Below are 22,554 nucleotides of genomic sequence, written 5' to 3'. Positions count from 1 at the left end.
CACTGTTCATTTTACAGAGCAACATGAAAGTAATGTTATGAGGAGTAATGAAGTAACGTACTCCATTACTTTTAATTAAAGTGTTTGTTTAACTTGCAGTTAATGTGCACAAATGTCTTTGATATGCTGCTCAGTGATGGTGGTGACTGTCAAAGCAGAGCTACTGAGAATCAATAGGTAATATCAATGATGGAATCACTAAATTCTTATCATCCCTGTCAGTATCATACATGTGCTGTATAATGTGATAAATGTAGAGGTGCTGTAAAGGACGCCTCCCTGCCTTTGTCTCATTCATGACCTTTAATAGTCTCTTCTAACATGCAGAGATCTGTATGATCTGTTTCATAGAGTCTAACCAGCCTGTACAGGTAACAACAACAGTCACTGCATCACTGACACACAAACTTCATCTCTGTCAATAACAACATTCATACATGGAAAAAAAACACATCAGTGGATCATTGCTGGAGCTGATGTTTGTGCTCCTGGTAAAAAGACTCTCAGTTTCCTCCTTGAAATAACAGGATCAATAGTGTGTCAACAACATGCTTTCTTTCCCTCTCAGGTTTAAATATCTGGGACTCTCCACTGTTTGGTTTTAGAACTGAAGAAGCTTCTCAGATGAAACGTCTTCAAGAAACTTAAAGAAGTCTCTATTTTCTCTCCAAGCTCCTTAGATCACATGACTTGGATGACTAAACCTACAGACATGTTGACCTGGTTTCTAGGTTACATGACAGGTCAGAGGTTAGTGACTGTAACTCAGTTACTCCTGTTAATATGAACTCACTGAGTGTTTGTGGATTATCCTCATTCTTAGACACGCATAATATTCTGGAAAAATATCAGTCTGGTTTCAGGGCCTCCCATAGCACAGAGTCTGCCCTACTGAAGGTGTTCAATGATGTGCTTCTGGCTGCTGATTCGGGAAATAGTACAGTTTTAATCCTTTTAGACCTGAGCGCAGCATTTGACACTGTTGACCACACAATCCTTTTAAATCGTCTAAAGACATGTGTTGGCATTCAAGGCTCCGCTCTAAAATGGTTTGCCTCTTACCTAGAGAGCAGGACATATTCTGTGATGCTGGGTAACAAATACTCTTCCCCAGTTACACTCACTTGTGGAATACCTCAGGGCTCTATTCTGGGCCTGGTCTTATTCTCCTTGTTCATGCTCCCATTAGGCTCCATTTTTCAGAAACACCAGATCTCTTACCACTCTTATGCAGACGATACACAGTTCTACCTCTCTCTAACCAGGTGCTGATAGTACACTGCAGAAAGTCTCAGAGTGTCTTAGCGACATATATTGTTGGATGTCTCTGAGCCGTCTTAAGCTAAATCATGACAAAACCGATATTATAGTCTTCGGTAAGCAGGACTCTATTAGTCTCATAAGAAACAATTTGGGTCCATTATCAGCTAATGCACATCCCCATGTAAAAAATCTTGGTTTCATTTTTGATTCCACCCTCAAGCTGGACAAACAAATAAATTCAGTCGTTCGTGGCAGTTTTTTCCAACTCAGGAGCATTTCTAAGCTCAAAAATATCCTGTCATCCAAAGACCTGGAAACTGTGATCCATGCTTTTATATCATCACGCCTCGACTATTGTAACTCTCTCTATTTAGGCATTTGTCACTCAAGCCTGTCTCGCCTGCAACTTGTTCAAAATGCAGCCGCAAGGCTTCTGACGGGTACTAGAAAGAGAGAGAACATTACTCCAGTACTCGCATCTCTACATTGGCTACCGGTTAAACATAGTAAAGCCTTAAAATCGATTCTATTTGTTTTTAAAGCTCTCCATGGTTTGGCTCCAGGGTACATTTCAGATCTTCTTAGCTTGCACTTACCCACTCGATCTCTGCGCTCCTCTAGTCAGTTGGTTTTATCAGTTCCACGCTCACAGCTCAAATCTAGAGGTGACAGGGCTTTCTCCATTGCCGCCCCGAGACTCTGGAATAGTCTTCCCCCCTTTATAAAATTCTCTTCATCCTTGGAAATCTTTAAATCAAATCTTAAGACCTACTTATTTTCCAAGGCTTTTGGATCTCTTTAATATCCTTTTTAATTTGTCTACCTGGTCTCTTAGTTTACTGGATGGTGGTGTTCACATATGTGTGCCTGTGTGTGAATGCGTACAGTTTTGTATATGTATGTGCATATTTGCACTTACATTATATGCCATATACCTTTACATGTTTTACAATTCTTTTTTAAAAAATATTTTCTTTCTAATTTAATTCTTTCATTATATTATTCCCTGTTCAGCACTTTGGCCGACACATGATGTCTTTTAAATGTGCTATATAAATAAAGATGACTTGACTTGACTTGACTACCTCTCAGACTGAGAGTGTGAGTAATGTGGATGTCTAAGTTGTGGAATAAAATTGAGGCACAGGTGGCCAGAAGGGGACAGAGGGGGGGGAATGCCTCCCCTGCACCCTGGTGACATATCCGCACCCCAAGGCCCTACCTGTGTGGGTGGGTGTGGTGGAGCGGGAAGAATTGTGCCTCAATTTTATTCCATTCACTGTTTGAACAGGCAGATCCATCAGACCAGGACAACCTGATCCAAACACAGCTTTGACCCAACAGCAGTGAACACAAAGTACCAACATGAGTGTGTTTGTGCAGGTGGATGCAACACAACAGCAGAGTGTGTTTCTCTGTTTTATTACTGACATCTTTATGGTTTTCTAACCAGCGTGACTGACAACTTTACTGTCCTTGTACTGATTACAATGACATTCTTTTTTATTAGGCTTTTCGATTGTGACGTAGTCTGCATAGACTGAAGAGTGGTGACTCCACTTTACTGCAGAGTGGTGTTTCTCCACTGAAGTCCGGGTGTATGAGATGCACTCTGAGGCAGCTGTTCTCCGTCAGCCTGTCTTTACATTTTCCTGTCAGTGGGAAAACCAACAAAAAGAAGTACTTAGTAATGACTGCACACATGTGTACTCTGTCACAGTGAAAGCTGCTCAGAGTGATCAGTGACTGACAAAACAAACGTCACCCATTGGCTCCCTGCAGGTCACATGACTGTTTTTCCTCCATCAGTTTGCAGAAATAATAAAACTAACAAACGTCAGAGCGAAGTAAGAAAGTTTAGTATTGCGTGAAAATGAAGTGATTTTTACAGAAGTGTTCAGATGATTTTAACAACAACACAAGCTGCTGTGTAACCTGTAACAACAAATCTGAAAGAGAAGAACTGTGTAAGGAAATTATTAAATATATATGTGATTAATGATTAAATGTGTATGTGACAGAGAGACACGGAGGCATCTTGGTAAAAACATTTAATGTGGTTCATACAGCGCCAACATCAGTGACCTCAGGGTGATTATATGGATATGTATGATACTGATGGAGACAGCTGCCAATCACAGGGACTGACAGGAAGTGTGGGTGTGGCCTCAGGGCCTCCATCCTGCTCTGACTGCATCTTTGAGGTCAGAGGGGGTGTTTCATCATGTTTGTCTGAAGCTTCCTGACAGTCAGCAGCTTTGACCTTTGACACACATGAAGCTAACATGTGACACAGAGTAAGGACGCGCCGTGGTGATTCATCAGAACAGCAGAAACACGCTCGGGGTCATCATCATTATACACTTCTAATGTTAGACAAACAGCTGCAGAACTTCTGGCTGAGGTTAGTTAGCTGTTAGCAGAGGAAGGCCAAAGCAAAGCTGCATCTTCATCTTAATACACACTAAATACTTTATCCTGTATATACACACAGGCTGCTCTTCATCACCAGCTCCTCCTCCTCCTCTGTGACCCATCAAGCTCAATGAACCTTCATCAGAGGAACAGCTTCATTGTTCCTGTTCCTGAGGACACTCGCATGGGTCCGTGGGTTTGATGCTGGAGTCTATCCCAGCTTTGACAGCTGATCAATATCCTACAAACAGACTGTTCGGTTCTCTGATCTGTGACCGATCAGCTGAAACAAGAACAAGGATCAGAGCCAAGAATAAAACCAGGTTCACACATTCATAGCTGCACGGGCAGGTGAGTTCCTGTGATCATGTGACCTACATGTCCTCACTCATTAGCTGTGTTCCAAAATTTCGGCTGCATCCTTCGAAGACCGAGAAGGCCGGAAGTGCGAGGCTGTGCAATGGGACGTTCTAGCCTTCAGATTTGCATCACTGCTGTGTCGGTGGAGCTTAATAAACTCAGCCGTCTGCTCCTTGCTATCTAAAATATAACAGGACACTGGCGTAAATTCTCGACCGTCTCACACTTGTGTTTGATCGGTTTTCTGTTTGATCTTTATTCAGCTGTGTGAAAATCCTGGAGGAACCCACCCGATGGATAAATAAAGTTTTATTTAATCTAATAATCTAATAACTTTGATCTCAGCCAAACCGATTTACTCCGGAACAAATAAAACACCAAAAAAAGCCAAACAATTACATTTTTAAGTTATCCGAGTGACTTATATATCATGTTTAACCTGAGTAGCGAAAGAGCGGGGGTCTGAAAACGATGAAGCCGGGAGTCTGATGCTCTCGCCGGCTTGAGTTACCATTGAACCCCTCGGCTTGCTATCGAGCGGGTGGGTAACAGACGTCTCCGAAAACGTCGGCGCACTTTTGCAAAAATGCCATGTCTTGATAAACCAAGCAGATATTTGAAATTTACATGTTGGATTTATATTTGATTATTGTCATTTGTATTGAGAAACATGTAATCATTTATGTTTAGAAGTATATAGTTGATTGCATATTGAAAGAATGTCTCATCCTAGGAGGTCTGCAACAACTCTGTGTAGCATGAAGAAGGGAGTGCAGTCACTCCTCTCCAGAGTGTTCTGGCATAGATCACACACCTCCTAGGGTCATAAGAGAGGTCGTATCTTCTCTCGCTGACCTTGCTATGGTATGGCAAACACACGTATATCTGTTTGAGTGTAAGAGCCTTTTGTTTAGATGGACCGCTAGATTCCTGGCACCAGCTTTGGGGAGTCTTCACAGGTTCACATCTTGACACACACATACACACACAGATACACACACACACACACATACCTACACAACGCACAGGCAAGGTACTCTTTGTTCACATGTATACCTATGTAAGACGTCATATGTTAATGAACCTATGCATATTCATGTAACCACAATAAAAGGAGTGTTACAGGGAACCTGGCTGAGAGTCTGACGGAGGTCAAGTGGGTGGAACGACACTTGGCTCGAGTCGGGTCTCCCGCGTATACGAGTAACACAAAGAACTGTGCCTACTTGCGTCTTGCTATTTGCTGTTGTAGTAAATTGTCTCGTTCCAGCGAGGGGTTGTGCTAGACAGACCCATCATTAATCAGCTACTTTCTTGCCTGAAAATATGTTAAAAGTTCATTTTGTGACCCAGAAAGATTAATAAGAGTAATTTTAAAACTTAGTAGCGGCTGCCATTGTTGGAAACTAAAATTGGCTGGGCCGCGCTATGAATTCTGGGATATGGTGGGCCACAAAGGACACACCTGACCCATCCTTCAAATTCGGGGAAATGAAGGATGCATTTGTCGGCTGCATTTGAAATAGTCGACGAATTGGGACAGCCTTCGTTGCCTGGCTGTGACGTAATCGGCCTTCAAATGCGGCCTCCAAAGGATGCAGTCGACGTTTTGGGACACAGCTATTGAGCTCATTTAAACTGGACCAGCAGCAGTTACCATGGTAACCTCATGGGTAAACACACATTCCTCTGTGACCCTGCAAACATACCTCAGCTCCTCTGGTGCCCTCCTCCTCCTCCTGAGACGCGGAAGCATGTCTGCCATGGCTCCCATCAAGGTTTCTGCAGAGGAGAAACCAGGAGTGAGTCTCAGAGCTCATCAATCTATTTCTACATCAGACACACAAACCAAGTGACCATGTGCAACACGCTTTCCTCTCAGGTGTGGTTTAGTTTGAATAGTGGAAATAACAGAATCCCGAGTGGATCATCTTATGAGTGACCCTCCAAGCCTCCATGAACCCGCAGAGCTGAGCACCAACTCTGTTCAGGTCTCCAAATTCAGGCTGTTAGATTTATGAAGCCATACAAGTCAATTGTAATGAGGAAGATTGAGTGAATCTGATTTCTGTGACTGAATATGTGGATGGAAATTTGGGTTCCCAGCCTCTTCTTTAAAGTGACGAATACAGATCATTCATTCAGCACTGGGATGGGAAACTGGACCTAGAGAGCCGAAGTAGGCGCCAAAACCTGCGTATTCTGGGACTTGAAAAAGATGTTGAAGGCAGGCGTCCCACAGAATTATTTGCCAACTTGCTTTATGAGGTCTTCGGGAAGGAGAGGCTCCCGACCCGGCCAGAGATTGACAGAGCCCATCGTATGCATGCCGTTAAGCCAGCCCCAGGACAGAGGCCGCGCCCCGTAATTATACGCCTTCATTGGTACCAGGTAAAGTACCTTCTAATCCGAGAGGCCCAGCGAGGAGAGAAACTAGAGTACCATGGTCAGCAGATTCGCGTGGTGGAGGACTACTGCCCAGAAGTTCTAAACAAGCACATGGTGTACCGTAAAGTGAAGCCGAGCTGCATAAACAAGGTCTCAAGGCTACACGAAGTCGTGTATCCTGCACGACTTCGCATCACATCTCCCGATGGTGCAAGACGCTGGCTTCACTCGGCTGATGAGACGAGGAGATACTTGGACGAGCCCTGTAAGTAGATTGTCCTGATTATCTCCTACTCTTGGGATATGCAAGGATTTTTGTTCAAGTTTAGGCATTACAGACTCTCGTTTTTTTCTTCTCCTCTGCTATTCACAAGCAGGGATACTTTTCATATCTCATTGCTTCTATTGTCCCCAAAGTTGGTTAAAGGTTGTGTTTTGGTTGCATGTTGACTGCTTTCACAAAACGTTACCATTTATCTAGAGAGTTAGAGCTTTTTATTGTCGTTGTGCAGTTTCTTGCACAGCAAAATTGGGTAGCTGGACCACAAAGGTGAAAAAGTAAGAAGAGAATACAATATACAATGGGGGGGGGAGATGAATAAATAAATAAAATAAAATAAAAAGCAATATATATGTATACATATATGTGAGTGAAACTATATACATGCTGTATGTGTAAGAAACATTGAAACAGAAACATTGTGGGTCTGTATACAAGGGCAGTTATATAATGTAATACATAAATAAGGGTGCAGGGACTATGGTCATTTAGGGTGGAGATGGTAGTTCTACAGCGACCAAAATATTGCACATGAGCCAAAAATATTGCACAGAGCATGGAAAGACTGAGATATTGCACATAGTTGATCAATAGCAGCGTCAGAGTGTTTGTATTGGAGAAGTCTGTTTACACTCTTAGTTTGCATTAATAGTTCTGACAGCCCACAGGAAGAAGTTGTTCTTTAGGCTGTTTGTTTTGCACCTGATGGATCTGAAGCTTTTTCCAGAGGGCAGGATGTTGAAGAGGTGGTGGTTAGGATGGAGATGGTCCTTTATAATTGCTATAGCTCTGGAGAGACATCTTGAGCTGGCAATTAAGTCCAGGGAGGAGAGTGGACAGCCGATCACCTTCTCTGCAGTCCTGATGACCCTCTGTAGTCTCTTCTTGTCAGCTGTTGTGCAACCAGCGTACCACACAGGAATGGTGTGCACCAGCACACTCTCGATTGTGGGATGGTAGAAGGACACCAGGAGTTCAGTCTGCAGCCTGTTCCATCTGAGAACCCTCAAGAAATGGAGGCGCTGCTGGGCTTTCTTCACTAGGGCTGATGTGTTGATGGACCAAGATAGATCCTCAGATATGTGGGTGCCGAGGAACTACAGCCTCTCCACATAGTCACCTTTTATGGAGAGGGGAGGGGGATCAGTTCTTGTTTTGCATAAGTCCATGACCACTTCCTTTGTTTTCTTGGTGTTTAGGGTGAGGTTATTGTAGTTACACCATTCTGACAGTTTGATGATTGAATAAAAAGAAATATCAATATTTTAACACACTATGAGTCGGTTTTCTCTGTTCTATCATGGGGACAAAAGAATCGGGGTTTAATATTTGGTGTCTCCACCCGGTTCTTCGTGTAACAGAGAGAACAAATGTGGCCGAAGGTTGGATCTGATATGAGGCGAACAGAAGACCGGTCTAAAAAGATTTAAAGGTAGGCACAAACCTGTTCAATAAGCAAATTTGTGCAAATTGGCTGAATTCTAAATTATCTGTTCGCTGAGTAGATGATCTTAACTATTAAATTGGCTCAGTAGTGGCAAAACTAAATTCTTGAGAAACTTTGAAGTAAAGTGAAGCTTTGAAGTAAGGATAATGCAGAGTTGCGTGCCTTTAACAATGTCCGAACCTTGCTTGTCATCCAGGGTTTACGGTTGGGGTAGACCGGGACCCGCTTTTCTAGGAGTGTTATGTTTACTGAAGTTATGGGAGCTAAAGTCAGTTCTTAGTGTTAGACAGGACGAGTTTATTTTTCTGGAGGGTACACAATGTGTGTAAGCTTGCTGTGTTTTTTTCTTTAGTTTTCTTACATTTTTAGTGCAGGACTATGGGTAGTTGCTTAAACTTTGTAAGTTGGAATGTCAAAGGTTTAAACCACCCTGTGAAAAGAAGGAAGGTGTATAAGTGGGGGTGGTGGAATAGCTTATCTGCTTAGCAATTTAACTAAAAGCTTTTAGATAACTTCTTTTTTTGATAGTGTAATCTTCACGTGCTTCATCCGAAGGACACTCTCTGTGTACTCACTCCCCAATTCATAGCCAAAGTATTCACTCACTGTGTCTTTACTGTTTTGCTAGCTTAGCTTAGCTCGTAGCCGACTCGCTAGCACCATGGCCTCTTCGCCTGTCCCTCCTGCACTTTCCTGCTCATTGTGTCAGATGTTTGGCTACTCCTCGGCCTCCTTTAGCAGTAATGATACTTGTAACAAATGTAGCATATTTGCAGCTCTGGAGGCCAGGATTACTGAATTACAGACTCGGTTTAATTCACCCGTAGCTAGCCAGGCCCCTGTAGCTGGTGCAGCCGAAGATAGCGCAGGCCCCGCTAGCTGTTCCCCGGCAGACCCCAAGCAGCTGGGGAAAGAGGGCGGCTGGGTGACGGTGAGGAGGAAGCATAGTCTTAAACAGAAGCCCCAGGTACACCACCAACCTGTTCATGTGTCTAACCGTTTTTCCCCACTCGGCGACACACCCGCCGGGGGTCAAACTCTGGTAATTGGTGATTCTGTTCTCAGACATGTGAAGCTAGAGACACCGGCAACCATAGTCAATTGTCTTCCAGGGGCCAGAGCAGGCGACATTGAAGGAAATTTAAAACTGCTGGCTAAGGGTAAACGTAAATTCAGTAAATTCATAATTCATGTCAACAGTAATGACACCCAGTTACGCCAATTGGAGGTCACTACAATCAATATTGAATCGGTTTGCCGAACTTTGCCAAATCAATGTCGGACTCTATAGTTTTTTCTGATCCCCTCCCCAATCAGACCAGGAGTGAATTGTTTAGCCACATGATCTCCTTAAATTGCTGGCTGTCTGAGTGATGTCCCAGAAACGATGTGAGCTTCATAGTGTTAAGAAATAAATATATATTCTTAATGCTTATTTGTTGATTATATTGTTTTATATGTTTTAATGAGAGAGGCCTTTGGAAACTAAGCTCAGACAAGACGGAACTAGGTTAAAGGGTGATGAGTTGCCCTGGCAACAGACGTTAGAAAGGAGAAGTAAAGGAAACAGGAAGGTAGACAGAAAAGAGGAAGCTAGTGTTTGTATTGAAACTGTGTGACGTGTTGCAAAATATATAACGAGACGGGCTCCTGATGCTTCAGACTTGACTTGAGCTGGCGTTTCTGTGCTAAGTCTCCATTTTCCGGAAAATGTAAAATTAAAGATCATTTTTTATGAGTTAGTCCACTTTGAGCCGTGTTTTTTTTCGCCGTCAAAAGAATGCAAAGAACTAAATTTAATAATAGATAATTGGCAAACCTTCTGAAGGAAACCTGTGTTAGAGTGAATTGTTAAATGTTTGTCATTTTATGCTTACCATCGGTACATTGTTTAACTGTGTGAGGAAAGGAATTCTTTCTGTCCTCCCCTCCCCAGATTCTCGAGGTTCTGGGTGGGGGGCGGTAGTGTTTTTATTACAGACACATCCTTGTAAAGGTCTTTTTGATGTAAGCTTCCTGCCCAGCAGGAGGTCACACACACACACACACACACACACACACGCACACACACACACACATTCTTACTTACATACAGAAGTTCACACATATACATACAATGCCTTGTCTTAGAACCATGTGGGCATTGCTTTGCTGTGATGTGTTTTGTGTGAACTGTCTCTCAATAAAAGGCAGCGGGAGGAGGCCGGATTTGGGGTCATTTTCGTGGTGAACACAGACGAGGCCTCCCTTGCAAGTAATTGATCGATCGCTGACTGTCTTGTTTTCTTTCATGATGAATAAGTCTCTAGAACTAGCGGGGCTTGTGGAAACACAGACCCAACAACCTGGTTTTGTTAGGAGAGACGGCATCCATCCCACTTTGGATGGAGCAGCTCTTATTTCTAGAAATATGGACAAATTTATTAAACCCCCCAAAATATGACTATCCAGAGTTGGGACCAGGAAGCAGAGTTGCAGTCTTACACGCCTCTCTGCAACTGCACCCACTGCTACCCCACCAAAACAACAACTCCGTAGAGACTGTGTCAGCTCCCAAACAGACAAAAAACAAAATAAAAACCAGCAATCAACAACTTAACCCTTTAAAGCCGGTAGGAGCGGACACGCTCCATTTTGAGTAACTATTTTTAAATCCCGGTAGCACTGCAACCACGTAAGCTAGCGCAATAATTTTTTTTACATATGAAACCGGAGGAGTTGTACTTACATCTTATGCTATCAGCTTGTCCTAGGTCACAGTTTCCTTCCACATATAGCTTTGCAAAAAATGCATAAAAAGCACTTGCAGCAACAAAAACATAATATTCCAGAAACACGCTTTGCCGATCCGATCAGCTGTTCATAACACTTACTAGGTTGTGTTAAGGTTCAAGGAGGGATACAGGAGGAAATCCAAAATAACACACTGATCCGGCCGGGTGGAATTAGACGGTGATTTAATGAATGCACGCGTGGAGAGATCTAACCATGTTCGCAGACAGCATCAGATCCCTACTTCAAAATACACTTCAGATTGCTTTTATAACATCAGGGTATTATGACGCCCCCTCTTGCGTTTACAAGCACATAATTTGCATCTTAAGAACATTATTTGCCTCTTTTACAGACAATGATCAATCTTAAGAGATAAATGCAGACACAGGAGTTCCCCTTTCTGGCATCCTCTTCCAAATATGGTGATGATCTCAGGCCTTTGAGGTCCCCATGGACTTGTCCTCCTCTTTGCGTCACCTGTTGCTAGGCAAACTCAAATGCAACAAGAAGCTGAATACATTCAGGCCTTTGCTCAGCTACTATTTTACTGTAACAATATACTCAGCATATAAGCTTTTAAGATTATAGATTTAACTCAACGATTTAAAGTGCTTATAACTGCACCTGTAATAAACATGTTAATATGGGATTATGATAACACCTGTAATACAAATTATAACATAATGCCAACAGCTTCAATAAATGCTTGGATGAAATGATAATTAATGCAATGATAAAGATGATGGTTATGAACAGTAGCAGTAAAATAATTTCTTTAATTCTACAGTTGGAATAGACGTCAGCGCGAACTTTCACATGTCCGCCATGACCTGCCCGAAACCGGAAGTGACGTCATTTTCGCGGAAATGTAGTTTTTTACCATCGGGGCCTTGTGAGCCCATACTTGTGTTTTTAAAAGTTATGTTTGACTTTATGACTTTCTGTGTCGTTTCTGGGATGCTTAGGACTCATATTGCACTGCTGGAAATAGTTTATTTTGATGCATATGCTGTTATTTTGCAAATTTGCATTATTATCGGGGCAATCGTGGCTCAAGAGTTGGGAGTTCGCCTTGTAATCGGAAGGTTGCCAGTTCGAGCCGTCAGTATTTTACGCATCGGAAGTGAGAACGGGTTGGTCAATTCTACAACGAGAACTGGAGGTAAGCAGCAACAGCTAAATTGCACGGTTTGAGCCCCGGCTTAGACGGTCTTGATCGTTGTGTCCTTGGGCAAGACACTTCACCCGTTGCCTACTGGTGGTGGTCAGAGGGCCCGGTGGCGCCAGTGTCCGGCAGCCTCGCCTCTGTCAGTGCGCCCCAGGGTGGCTGTGGCTACAATGTAGCTTGCCATCACCAGTGTGTGAATGTGTGTGTGAATGGGTGGATGACTGGTTGTGTAAAGCGCTTTGGGGTCCTTAGGGACTAGAAAAGCGCTATACAAATACAGGCCATTTGCCATTTACCATAATATTTATTTTCATTTTTCCTGCAGTATATGAAAATTGGTATATTTCAAAAATAAAACTATGAATGAAACTATGAAGAAACTTAAAATAAATTTTGTGTGGTGGGAAACTAGTTTGTGCAACTTTTTTGTATTTACAATTTTGAGGGATAAGCCTTTTAAATTTCTCTAACTAGAAATATATGTTAAAAAAAAACAAAACGATTTTAAATTTTTTTGTAGTTCATTGCACTTTTTTTTTTTTACAATTTATGTAATTACTATGCACTTAATGCATACATATTATTAAAATTTGGGCTATAATGGTTGTATTGATGTATATCAACTTGAAATGCTCCCAAAAATGGCACTACAGCATGTAAAAATATAATATAAGCCCTGGCGGACTTGGTTCTATGGTAGGTCTTAAAGGGTTAAACATAAAAAATCACAAAGAAAGAACAATACAGTATCCACATCTGAACCAAAGAGTAAAACAGTGAAATGTGGATTATTAAACATTAGGTCTCTCTCCTCCAAGTCTCTGTTAGTACATGACTTAATAATTGATCAACAAATCGATTTACTCTGCCTTACAGAAACCTGCTTGCAGCAGGATGATTATGTTAGTTTAAATGAATCAACACCCCCGAGTCATTTAACTACCAGAAATCTCAAAGCACTGTCACAGACCCGGCTCTGGGGACTCGGGGTCCGTGAGCAGTGGGGACTATGACTGTTGTTATTATTATTATTATTATTATTATTATTATTATGGGGGCTGTGTCGTCTACTGTTCTGTCCAGTTGTATGTAGAGTGTATGTGTGCGTGTGTGTTTGCTTCTCCCTCTCTCTCTCCCCGGTCCTCAGGGCTGTTTACGGAAGTGCGCGCCATGGGAGAGGCGTGTCCTGGCGACTGTCGTCATTGGGAGTCCCTCTTCGCTGTGCCGGCCCACCTGCAGCTGATTATCTGAACAGCTGTTGGTAATCATCCCTCCCGGCTAGAAAGAGGTATTTAACCTGGACTCGCGGCGACAGTCGACGTGGGAGTATTACTCCTGACTGGTATAGTCCGTGCTAGACGTGTGAGCTTCGTATTTGGCTAGCGTGTGTGGCTAATTGTGGATTGTCCTTCTTCCTCCAGGAAAGTCGAGCGAAGAAGCGAGTTGGGGAGCACACACACTAAGGGAGCTACAGCACGGGACGCACGGGACGCACGGGGAGCAAGGGGACGAGCACTGTTGGCAGATTGCACTGTGGAGTGAATCGTTGGACTTGCCTGTCTAGTTCCACTGTAAATAAAGTGCACTGTGGCATTGCAGAGTCCTGCGTTTTGGGTCCTACTTTCCTCATCCCCGCGGTCTGCATGGCAGACCGTGACAAGCACAGGCCGGACCAGTCTTACTTGTTATCATCTATCGTCCACCTGGGCCTTACACAGAGTTTCTGTCTAATTTCTCAGACTTTTTATCTGATTTAGTGCTCAGCTCAGATAAAATAATTATTGTGGGTGATTTTAACATCCATGTAGATGCTAAAAATGACAGCCTCAACATGGCATTTAATCTGTTATTAGACTCAATTGGCTTCTCTCAAAATGTAAAAGAACCCACCCACCACTTTAATCACACTCTAGATCTTGTTTTAACATATGGCATAGAAACTGAACATTTAACAGTGTTTCCTGAAAACCCTCTGCTGTCTGATCATTTCCTGATAACATTTACATTTACAATAATTGATTACACAGCAGTGGAGAGTAGACTTTATCACAGTAGATGTCTTTCTGAAAGTGCTGTAACTAAGTTTAAGAATATAATCCACCCACTGTTATCATCTTCAATGCCCTGTACCAACATAGAGCAGAGCAGCTATCTGAACGCTACTCCAACAGAGGTCGATTATCTTGTTAATAATTTTACCTCCTCTCTACGTGCGACTCTGGATACTGTAGCTCCTGTGAAAACTAAGGTCTCAAATCAGAAGTACCTGACTCCGTGGTATAATTCTCAAACACGTAGCCTAAAAGCAGATAACTCGTAAGCTGGAGAGGAAATGGCGTGTCACAAATTTAGAGGATCATCATTTAGCCTGGAGAAATAGTTTGCTGCTTTATAAGAAAGCCCTCCGCAAAGCCAGAACATCTTACTATTCGTCACTGATTGAAGAAAATAAGAACAACCCCAGGTTTCTCTTCAGCACTGTAGCCAGGCTGACAAAAGTCAGAGCTCTACTGAGCCAACCATCCCTTTAACGTTAACTAGTAATGACTTCATGAACTTCTTCACAAATAAAATTTTTATCATTAGAGAAAAATTACCAATAATCATCCCACAGATGTAATATTATCTACAGCTACTTTTAGTACCATCGATGTTAAGTTAGACTCTTTTTCTCCAATTGATCTTTCTGAGTTAACTTCAATAATTAATTCCTCCAAACCATCAACGTGTCTTTTAGACCCCATTCCTACAAAACTGCTCAAAGAAGTCCTGCCATTAATTAATTCTTCAATCTTAAATATGATCAACCTATCTCTAATAATCGGCTATGTACCACAGGCCTTCAAGCTGGCTGTAGTTAAACCTTTACTTAAAAAGCCATCTCTAGACCCAGCTGTCTTAGCTAATTATAGGCCAATCTCCAACCTTCCTTTCATATCAAAAATCCTTGAAAGAGTAGTTGTCAAACAGCTAACAGATCATCTGCAGAGGAATGGCTTATTTGAAGAGTTTCAGTCAGGTTTCAGAGCTCATCACAGCACAGAAACAGCTTTAGTGAAGGTTACAAATGATCTTCTTATGGCCTCTGACAGTGGACTCATCTCTGTGCTTGTCCTGCTAGACCTCAGTGCTGCGTTCGATACTGTCGACCATAATATCCTATTAGAGCGATTAGAACATGCTGTAGGTATTACAGGTACTGCACTGCAGTGGTTTGTATCATATCTATCTAATAGACTCCAATTTGTGCATGTAAATGGAGAGTCCTCTTCACACACTAATGTCAATTATGGTGTTCCACAGGGTTCAGTGCTAGGACCAATTCTATTTACATTATACATGCTTCCTTTAGGCAGCATCATTAGAAGACATAGCATAAATTTTCACTGCTATGCAGATGACACGCAGCTCTATCTATCCATGAAGCCAGGTAACACACACCAATTAGTTAAACTGCAGGAATGTCTTAAAGACATAAAGACCTGGATGGCCGCTAACTTTCTGCTTCTTAATTCAGATAGAAACTGAGGTTATTGTACTCGGCCCTGAAAATCTTAGAAATATGGTATCTAAGCAGATTCTTACTCTGGATGGCATTACCTTGGCCTCCAGTAATGCTGTGAGGAACCTTGAGTCATTTTTGACCAGGACATGTCCTTCAATGCACATATTAAACAAATATGTAAGACTGCTTTCTTCCATTTGTGCAACATCTCTAAAATTAGAAATATCCTGTCTCAGAGTGATGCTGAAAAACTAGTTCATGCATTTATTACTTCCAGGCTGGACGACTGTAATTCTTTATTATCAGGATGTCCTAAAAACTCCCTGAAAAGCCTTCAGCTAATCCAAAATGCTGCAGCAAGAGTCCTGACAGGGACTAGAAAGAGAGAGCATATTTCTCCTGCTTTGGCTTCCCTTCATTGGAAATCCAGAATTGAATTCAAAATCCTGCTCCTCACATACAAGGTCTTAAATAATCAGGCCCCATCTTATCTTAATGACCTTGTAGTACCATATCACCCTATTAGAGCACTTCGCTCTCGCTCTGCAGGCCTACTTGTTGTTCCTAGAGTATTTAAAAGTAGAATGGGAGGCAGAGCCTTCAGTTTTCAGGCCCCTCTTCTGTGGAACCAGCTTCCAGTTTGGATTTGGGCATATCTCTTCATACATGAAATGATTTATTAGTCTAATCTAGTCACTCACCTGTGACTGTGAGAGTCACTGATTTCTGTAGCAGCATGTGTCCATCCTTGTTGTAGACGGTGCAGGTGTAGACTCCACTGTCAGTTAGGTGGAGGTCTTTCAGGGTCAGACTGAGGTCTTTAGTTCTCAGTGGATCTTCCTTCATCTCTGTGCGACCTCTGTAAACCTGGTCCTGTTCTTCTACCTGGCTTTTCCTTTTCTGAAACACGTAGACTTTGGCGTGTTTGGTGCCTGAGCGTGTCCACTCCACTGTGACGTCCTGGGGAAGGTCAGCTGTTGTTTTAAAGGGCAGAAGGACAGTCTCCTTCGCCTGGGTCACCTCCACCATGTTCACTTCATTATCTGACAAGAGACCAGAGCAGCACATATCACGTCATTCACTTTTCTTTTACTTACTGTGTACAAAGAGCTGTTACACTCACCTCTGACACTGAGTCTCACTGATTTCTGTAGCAGCATGTGTCCATCCTTGTTGTAGACGGTGCAGGTGTAGACTCCACTGTCAGTGAGGTGGAGGTCTTTCAGGGTCAGACTGAGGTCTCCAGTTGTCAGGGCGCCATTATTCATCTCTGTGCGACCTCTGTAATCCTGGTACTGTGAGTTAACATTTACATGTATGCACCTGTAGACTGTCACATTGTTGTGTCTCCACTTCACTGTGGTACCCCGAGGAAGGTCATGTGGTATTATAAAGGGCAGCATTACAAACTTTAACCCTTGTGTAACAACCATCTCCATCCCAACATCTGAAAGCAGAATTTCAGAGTACAGACAGACAGACAGACATGTGTGAGGTTGATCCTCCAAAATGTACTCGGCTGTGTAACCAGCAGCTCCTGTTCTCAGTGTTTCTCTGACTTGGAGCTGAACTGTTGTTTGTTGATGTGTGAGGCTGCACAAACAGCTGTGCAGCTTTGATTCTTACACAGCTGGAAACAGCTGGACATACTCAGAGCTTATCTCTGTTTTGATGGTAGACTCTAGATACATCACATTTCCATGATGCATTAGCAGCTGTTTGACTGAATTCTTACTGACACCGTGGACAAACAGCTGTTACACTCACCTCTGACACTGAGAATCACTGATTTCTGTAGCAGCAGAGTGTGTCCATCCTTGTTGTAGACGGTGCAGGTGTAGACTCCACTGTCAGTGAGGTGGAGGTGTTTCAGGGTCAGACTGAGGTCTTTAGTTCTCAGTGGATCTTCATCCATCTCTGTGCGACCTCTGTAACCCTGGTCCTGTTTAACTGGCTGATTGTTTCCAGTCTCATACACGTGGACCTTCATGTGCTTGGGTTCAGTGAGTCTCCACTCCACTGTGACGTCCTGAGGAAGGACAGCTGTGGTTTTAAAGGGTAGAAGGACAGACTCCTCCCCCTGTGTCACAATGTGCTTCTCCACTGGGTAATCAGAGAGGAGAACACAGGAGAACATGAGATTAACAGACATGTGTGAGGTTGATCCTCCATCCTGTCCTCTGCTGTGTGACCAGCAGCTCCTGTTCTCAGTGTTCCTCTGACTTGGAGCTGAACTGTTGTGTGTTGATGTGAGAGGCTGCACAAACAGCTGTGCTGCTTTTATTCTCAAACAGTTGGAAAGAGCTGGACACACTCACAGGTTTACACATCTGGGATTCACACTGTGGACAAATAGCTTTTACACTCACCTGTGACACAGAGAGTCACTGATTTCTGTAGCAGAGTGTGTCTATCCTTGCCATAGACGGTGCAGGTGTAGACTCCACTGTCAGTGAGGTGGGGATATTTCAGGGTCAGACTGAGGTCTTTAGTTCTCAGTGGATCTTCCTTCATCTCTGTGCGTCCTATGTAACCCTGATGCTGTTTACCTAGCTGATTTTTTCCGCTTTTATACACGTGGACCTTCATTTTTTTGTAATTCCACTCCACTTTGACGTCCTGACGAAGGTCAGCTGTGATCTTAAAGGGCAGCTGGACAGACTCTGTCCCCTCTGTCACCATCGCCTTCTCGTACTCTGAGAGGAGAACATGAGATGTCAATCAGATATCAGTGTGTTCAAGTATGAGGCTGCACAAACAGCCACACAGCTGAAAACAGCTGGACACACAAGATTATACAAGTCTGATTCAGACTTTGGACAAACAGCTGTTAAATTCACCTCTGACACTGAGAATCACTGATTTCTGTAGCAGCATGTGTCCTTCCTTGTTGTAGACAGTGCAGGTGTAGACTCCACTGTCAGTGAGGTGGAGGTGTTTCAGGGTCAGACTGAAGTCTTTATTTCTCAGTGGATCTTCATCCATCTCTGTGCGACCTCTGTAACCCTGGTCCTGTTTATCTGGCTGATTGTTTCCAGTCTCATACACGTGGACCTTCATGTTGTTGTGTGTCCACTCCACTGTGACGTCCTGAGGAAGGTCAGCTGGGAATTTAAAGGGAAGCAGGACAGACTCCTCCCCCTTTGTCACCTCCACTGCCTCCACTTTGTTGACTGAGAAGAAACCAGAGTAAAACATGAACACAGACAGACAGACATGAGTGAGGTTCATCCTCCATCATAACCAGCAGCTCTTCATCCTGTTTTCAGTCACTGTGGACAAACAGCTGTTACACTCACCTCTGACACTGAGAATCACTGATTTCTGTAGCAGGATGGCTCTGTATGTGTTGTAGATGTTGCAGGTGTAGACTCCACTGTCAGTAGGGTGGAGGTCTTTCAGGCTCAGACTGAAGTCTTTAGTTCTCAGTGGATCTTCATCCATCTCTGTGCGACCTCTGTAACCCTGGTCCTGTTTATCTGGCTGATTGTTTCCACTCTCATACACGTGGACCTTCATGTGCTTGGGTTCAGTGAGTCTCCACTCCACTGTGACGTCCTGAGGAAGGTCAGCTGTGGTTTTAAAGGGCAGCAGGACAGACTTCTGCCACTTTGGCACCACCACCACCTCTGGCTGAGGAACTGACAGGCACAACATAAAGTTTACAGACAGACAGACAGACATCAGTGAGTGAGATCCTCCATCACGTCCTCTGTTGTGTAACCAGTAGATCTTCATCCTGTTTTCAGTGTTTCCTGTTTTATTTAGAGGCTATTTTGGACTTCAAAATAATGAATCAAAGATCACTGCTTTGGACAGCAGTGACCTGATCACGTGCACCCCCCCCCCACACACACACACACTGCTGTCTGAGGTGGACTGAACAGACTGAATGTGAGTTGACATTTATCCAGCCTCAGATGATGTGAGAGAGAAGTTGTTGATGTCAGTCTGCTCCAGGACACAGCACCACACAGAACCTTCATCATAGGTCCAGGTAAAACACAAATATTCTGTTTAATTATCCACAGATTTCTGTAAGAGCGTATGTAGGCTGCCATGACAGACCACTACTGTCCGGTTTTATACGTCCGGTTACTCAAAGCGAGAGCCAGCGTTCAGTCGCTGCTACCAACAAAATCAGTTACTTTCTTATTACATCCATACAACATTAATTGTAAATAAGGTCAGCACGTTGTTAAAGCAGGCCAGGCCATAGAAGGCGTTTTGTAATTAGCGGCTTTACCTGTTCGAGAATGAGCTTGGGTTCAACGTGTGCTGTTGTCGGCTGCCACAATAATTCAAGCAAACATTTTGCCTTAAGCATCAACAACATCGAAAAGAACTGTCCGTGCCCACCGCCCTACGCACTGCACTCTATGCCGCGGAAGGAGGATCGGAAACTAGCGTGGCTGGCAGCTTTAAGACTCAAACACCCCCCAAAGAGAGTTTATGTTGGCTCCTTTCATTTTATTGATAAAAAGCCCACAGAGCTAAACCCCGACCCAGAGCTTTATCTGGGCTATGACCGACCCCCACCAAAGAAAAGAAGAAAGCTCAATCAGACCACTTTGAGTGTGAGAGCTTCCAGTGATACGAACAAAAACAGAGTCTGTACACGGTAAGTGAAAGTATAAATGTGGTTTGCCACCGTTTTACATATTAATCATGCAATTCTTTACTTTTACTAAATAGCCTGTGGTGAATGGCATTAGTATTAGCACTAGCTGGGTATTAGCAGCAAAGTCTCAATTTTAGAGAAAGCTTAAGCTCGTGGTTAGTAATTAACGCCAGCCGATGCTGCCAAAGCTATACATGGCTTCATTTAATTGTCACAGAGAGATTAGCTCCAAGGGCTGTAAAAGTCTCAGGTTTGTGTTTATAAAGAACATGCTAACAGAGTTATTAGAGGCAGTTATTTTATCATTCATTTAAAGCGACTGCAGCTGCATGAAAACTCAAGTAAAAACGTTAAATGTAACCTTTGCAAAAGTACCAAAATTTGTGACTTTTTCTAGAATGACAAATAAAATCTAATCACAATAATTGAAAAAAATTGTGACAAATTTTTAGGGGACTTAGGAACATTTTATGTTGACATGTATGATTTTGCATTTGTGTGAAAGAATGTCGAATGAGAAATTTACCTCAAAAATATAATAGGTGGACAGAGATCTCCGATGTTGTTCCCGGGATCTGCTGGAGCCACTCGCCTAGCTTGGGAGTCACCACACCTAGTGCTCCGATTACCACGGGGACCACCCTCCACATCCTCTGGAGCTCTTCTCTGAGCCCTTGGTATTTCTCCAGCTCCTCGTGTTCCTTCTTTCTGATGTTGCTGTCATTCGGCACCGCTACATCGATCGTTCCGGCCGTCTTCTTCTTCTGTTTGTCTACCACCACTATGTCCGGTTGGTTAGCCACCACCATTTTGTCTGTCTGTATCTGGAAGTCCCACAGGATCTTAGCTCGGTCATTCTCCATCACCCTTGGGGGCATCTCCCATTTTGACCTCGGGACTTCCAGGTTATACTCGGCACAGATGTTTCTGTACACTATGCCGGCCACTTGGTTATGGCGTTCCATGTATGCCTTGCCTGCTAGCATCTTGCACCCTGCTGTTATGTGCTGGATTGTCTCTGGGGCATCTTTACACAGCCTGCACCTGGCTGGTGTGATAGACCCCAGCCTCAGCCTCTATGGATCTTGTGCTCAGAGCTTGTTCTTGTGCTGCCATGATTAGTGCCTCTGTGCCAGTGTTGGGAAGGTTACTTTTAAAATGTATTCCACTACAGAATACTGAATACATGCCCCAAAATGTATTCTGTAACGTATTCCGTTACGTTACTCAATGAGAGTAACGTATTCTGAATACTTTGGAATACTTAATATATTATCATGCTGTTTACAACTACGTGAATGTACTATTGCTGTGATTTATTACTGTTACTGAAGGTCCGCGGCTCCGAAACGTAGTAAAGGGACCTCTGGCTAATACGTCGGGTTCGTGTCGGGCTGGTAGCCGAAAACTAGCTTTACTTTGTTGTCTGGGTCAACTTTGCTTGCCAGAGACAGAGAGAGGCGTTGAAAGGCTGCTCCAACGGAACTTATTTTTTCCGGAGGAAAACACGAACACAGTGTACAGTTGAGTCTTAATAGCTTACTTACAAATGGGCTCCTCAGGCACTCTTCTTGGCTGCAGTGGTTATTATTATATTTACATGCTTCCAGCTCCCGTTTTTGCTCCGTGACAGCTCAGACTTTTCCTTTCTCTCCCTCCCTCGCTCACAGACACATAACGGGTATGGTAGTCCATTCTCCCTGCAGCACGGACTACACTGCCCATCAGGCTACATGCTTTAGAGCTATGCCTGTAGCATTCTGCCTTTTAGCTTAGCACAGCAACAACAACAAAAAAGCGCTCTCTCACCCAGGAAACACGCAGAGAGAGAGCGTCACCCTGTAACCATGGCAACCGTAACGCTGCCGCCTGGAACAACAGAACGTAGCTGTTAAACAAACCCAAACAATCCTGACCCGCGACAATATGAAACAGGGAAGTACCGCCGTGTATTCCATTTATTTCAACAAAGTAACTGTATTCTGAATACCACCTTTTTAAACGGTAACTGTAACGGAATACAGTTACTCATATTTTGTATTCTGAATACGTAATGGCGGTACATGTATTCCGTTACTCCCCAACACTGCTCTGTGCTGTCTTTCAGTCCAGCTTTGTCCAGCCACTGGTAGGATTTCTGGATATCAGCCACCTCCTCTATCTGCCGGTGGTACATAACGTGCAGGGGCCTGTCCTTCCATGATGGTTCCTCGCCTTCCTCCTCTTTCTTGGGTTTCTGCTGCCTGAGGTATTCACTGAGCACGCTGTCAGTTGGGGCCATATTCGTGATGTATTCGTGGATGTTTCTTGTCTCATCCTGGACTGTGGTGCT

At 43.4% G+C, this 22,554-nt stretch overlaps 1 protein-coding gene across 1 annotated transcript in view; it reads right to left on the bottom strand.

The window, feature by feature from the left end:
- Positions 1-2,625: 2,625 nt before the first annotated feature.
- Positions 2,626-22,554, bottom strand: part of LOC116329659 (vascular endothelial growth factor receptor 1-like) — a 38,393-nt gene continuing 18,464 nt past the window's right edge. Inside the window, exons 6-13 of the mRNA XM_039608485.1 lie at positions 18,901-18,923; positions 18,442-18,774; positions 17,971-18,297; positions 17,369-17,704; positions 16,725-17,048; positions 16,303-16,644; positions 5,748-5,820; positions 2,626-2,915 (exon numbers count right to left, since the gene is read on the bottom strand). Of these exons, the coding sequence (XP_039464419.1) occupies positions 2,906-2,915; positions 5,748-5,820; positions 16,303-16,644; positions 16,725-17,048; positions 17,369-17,704; positions 17,971-18,297; positions 18,442-18,774; positions 18,901-18,923 (1,768 nt within the window). The 3' untranslated portion in view covers positions 2,626-2,905. The remainder of the gene's footprint in view (positions 2,916-5,747; positions 5,821-16,302; positions 16,645-16,724; positions 17,049-17,368; positions 17,705-17,970; positions 18,298-18,441; positions 18,775-18,900; positions 18,924-22,554) is intronic.

The sequence above is a fragment of the Oreochromis aureus genome, linkage group 3 (genome assembly GCF_013358895.1).
Source record: "Oreochromis aureus strain Israel breed Guangdong linkage group 3, ZZ_aureus, whole genome shotgun sequence".
NCBI classification, from domain to species: domain Eukaryota; kingdom Metazoa; phylum Chordata; class Actinopteri; order Cichliformes; family Cichlidae; genus Oreochromis; species Oreochromis aureus.
Note: the sequence above shows the minus strand (reverse complement) of the source record. Positions and strands in the feature narration are given on the sequence as shown.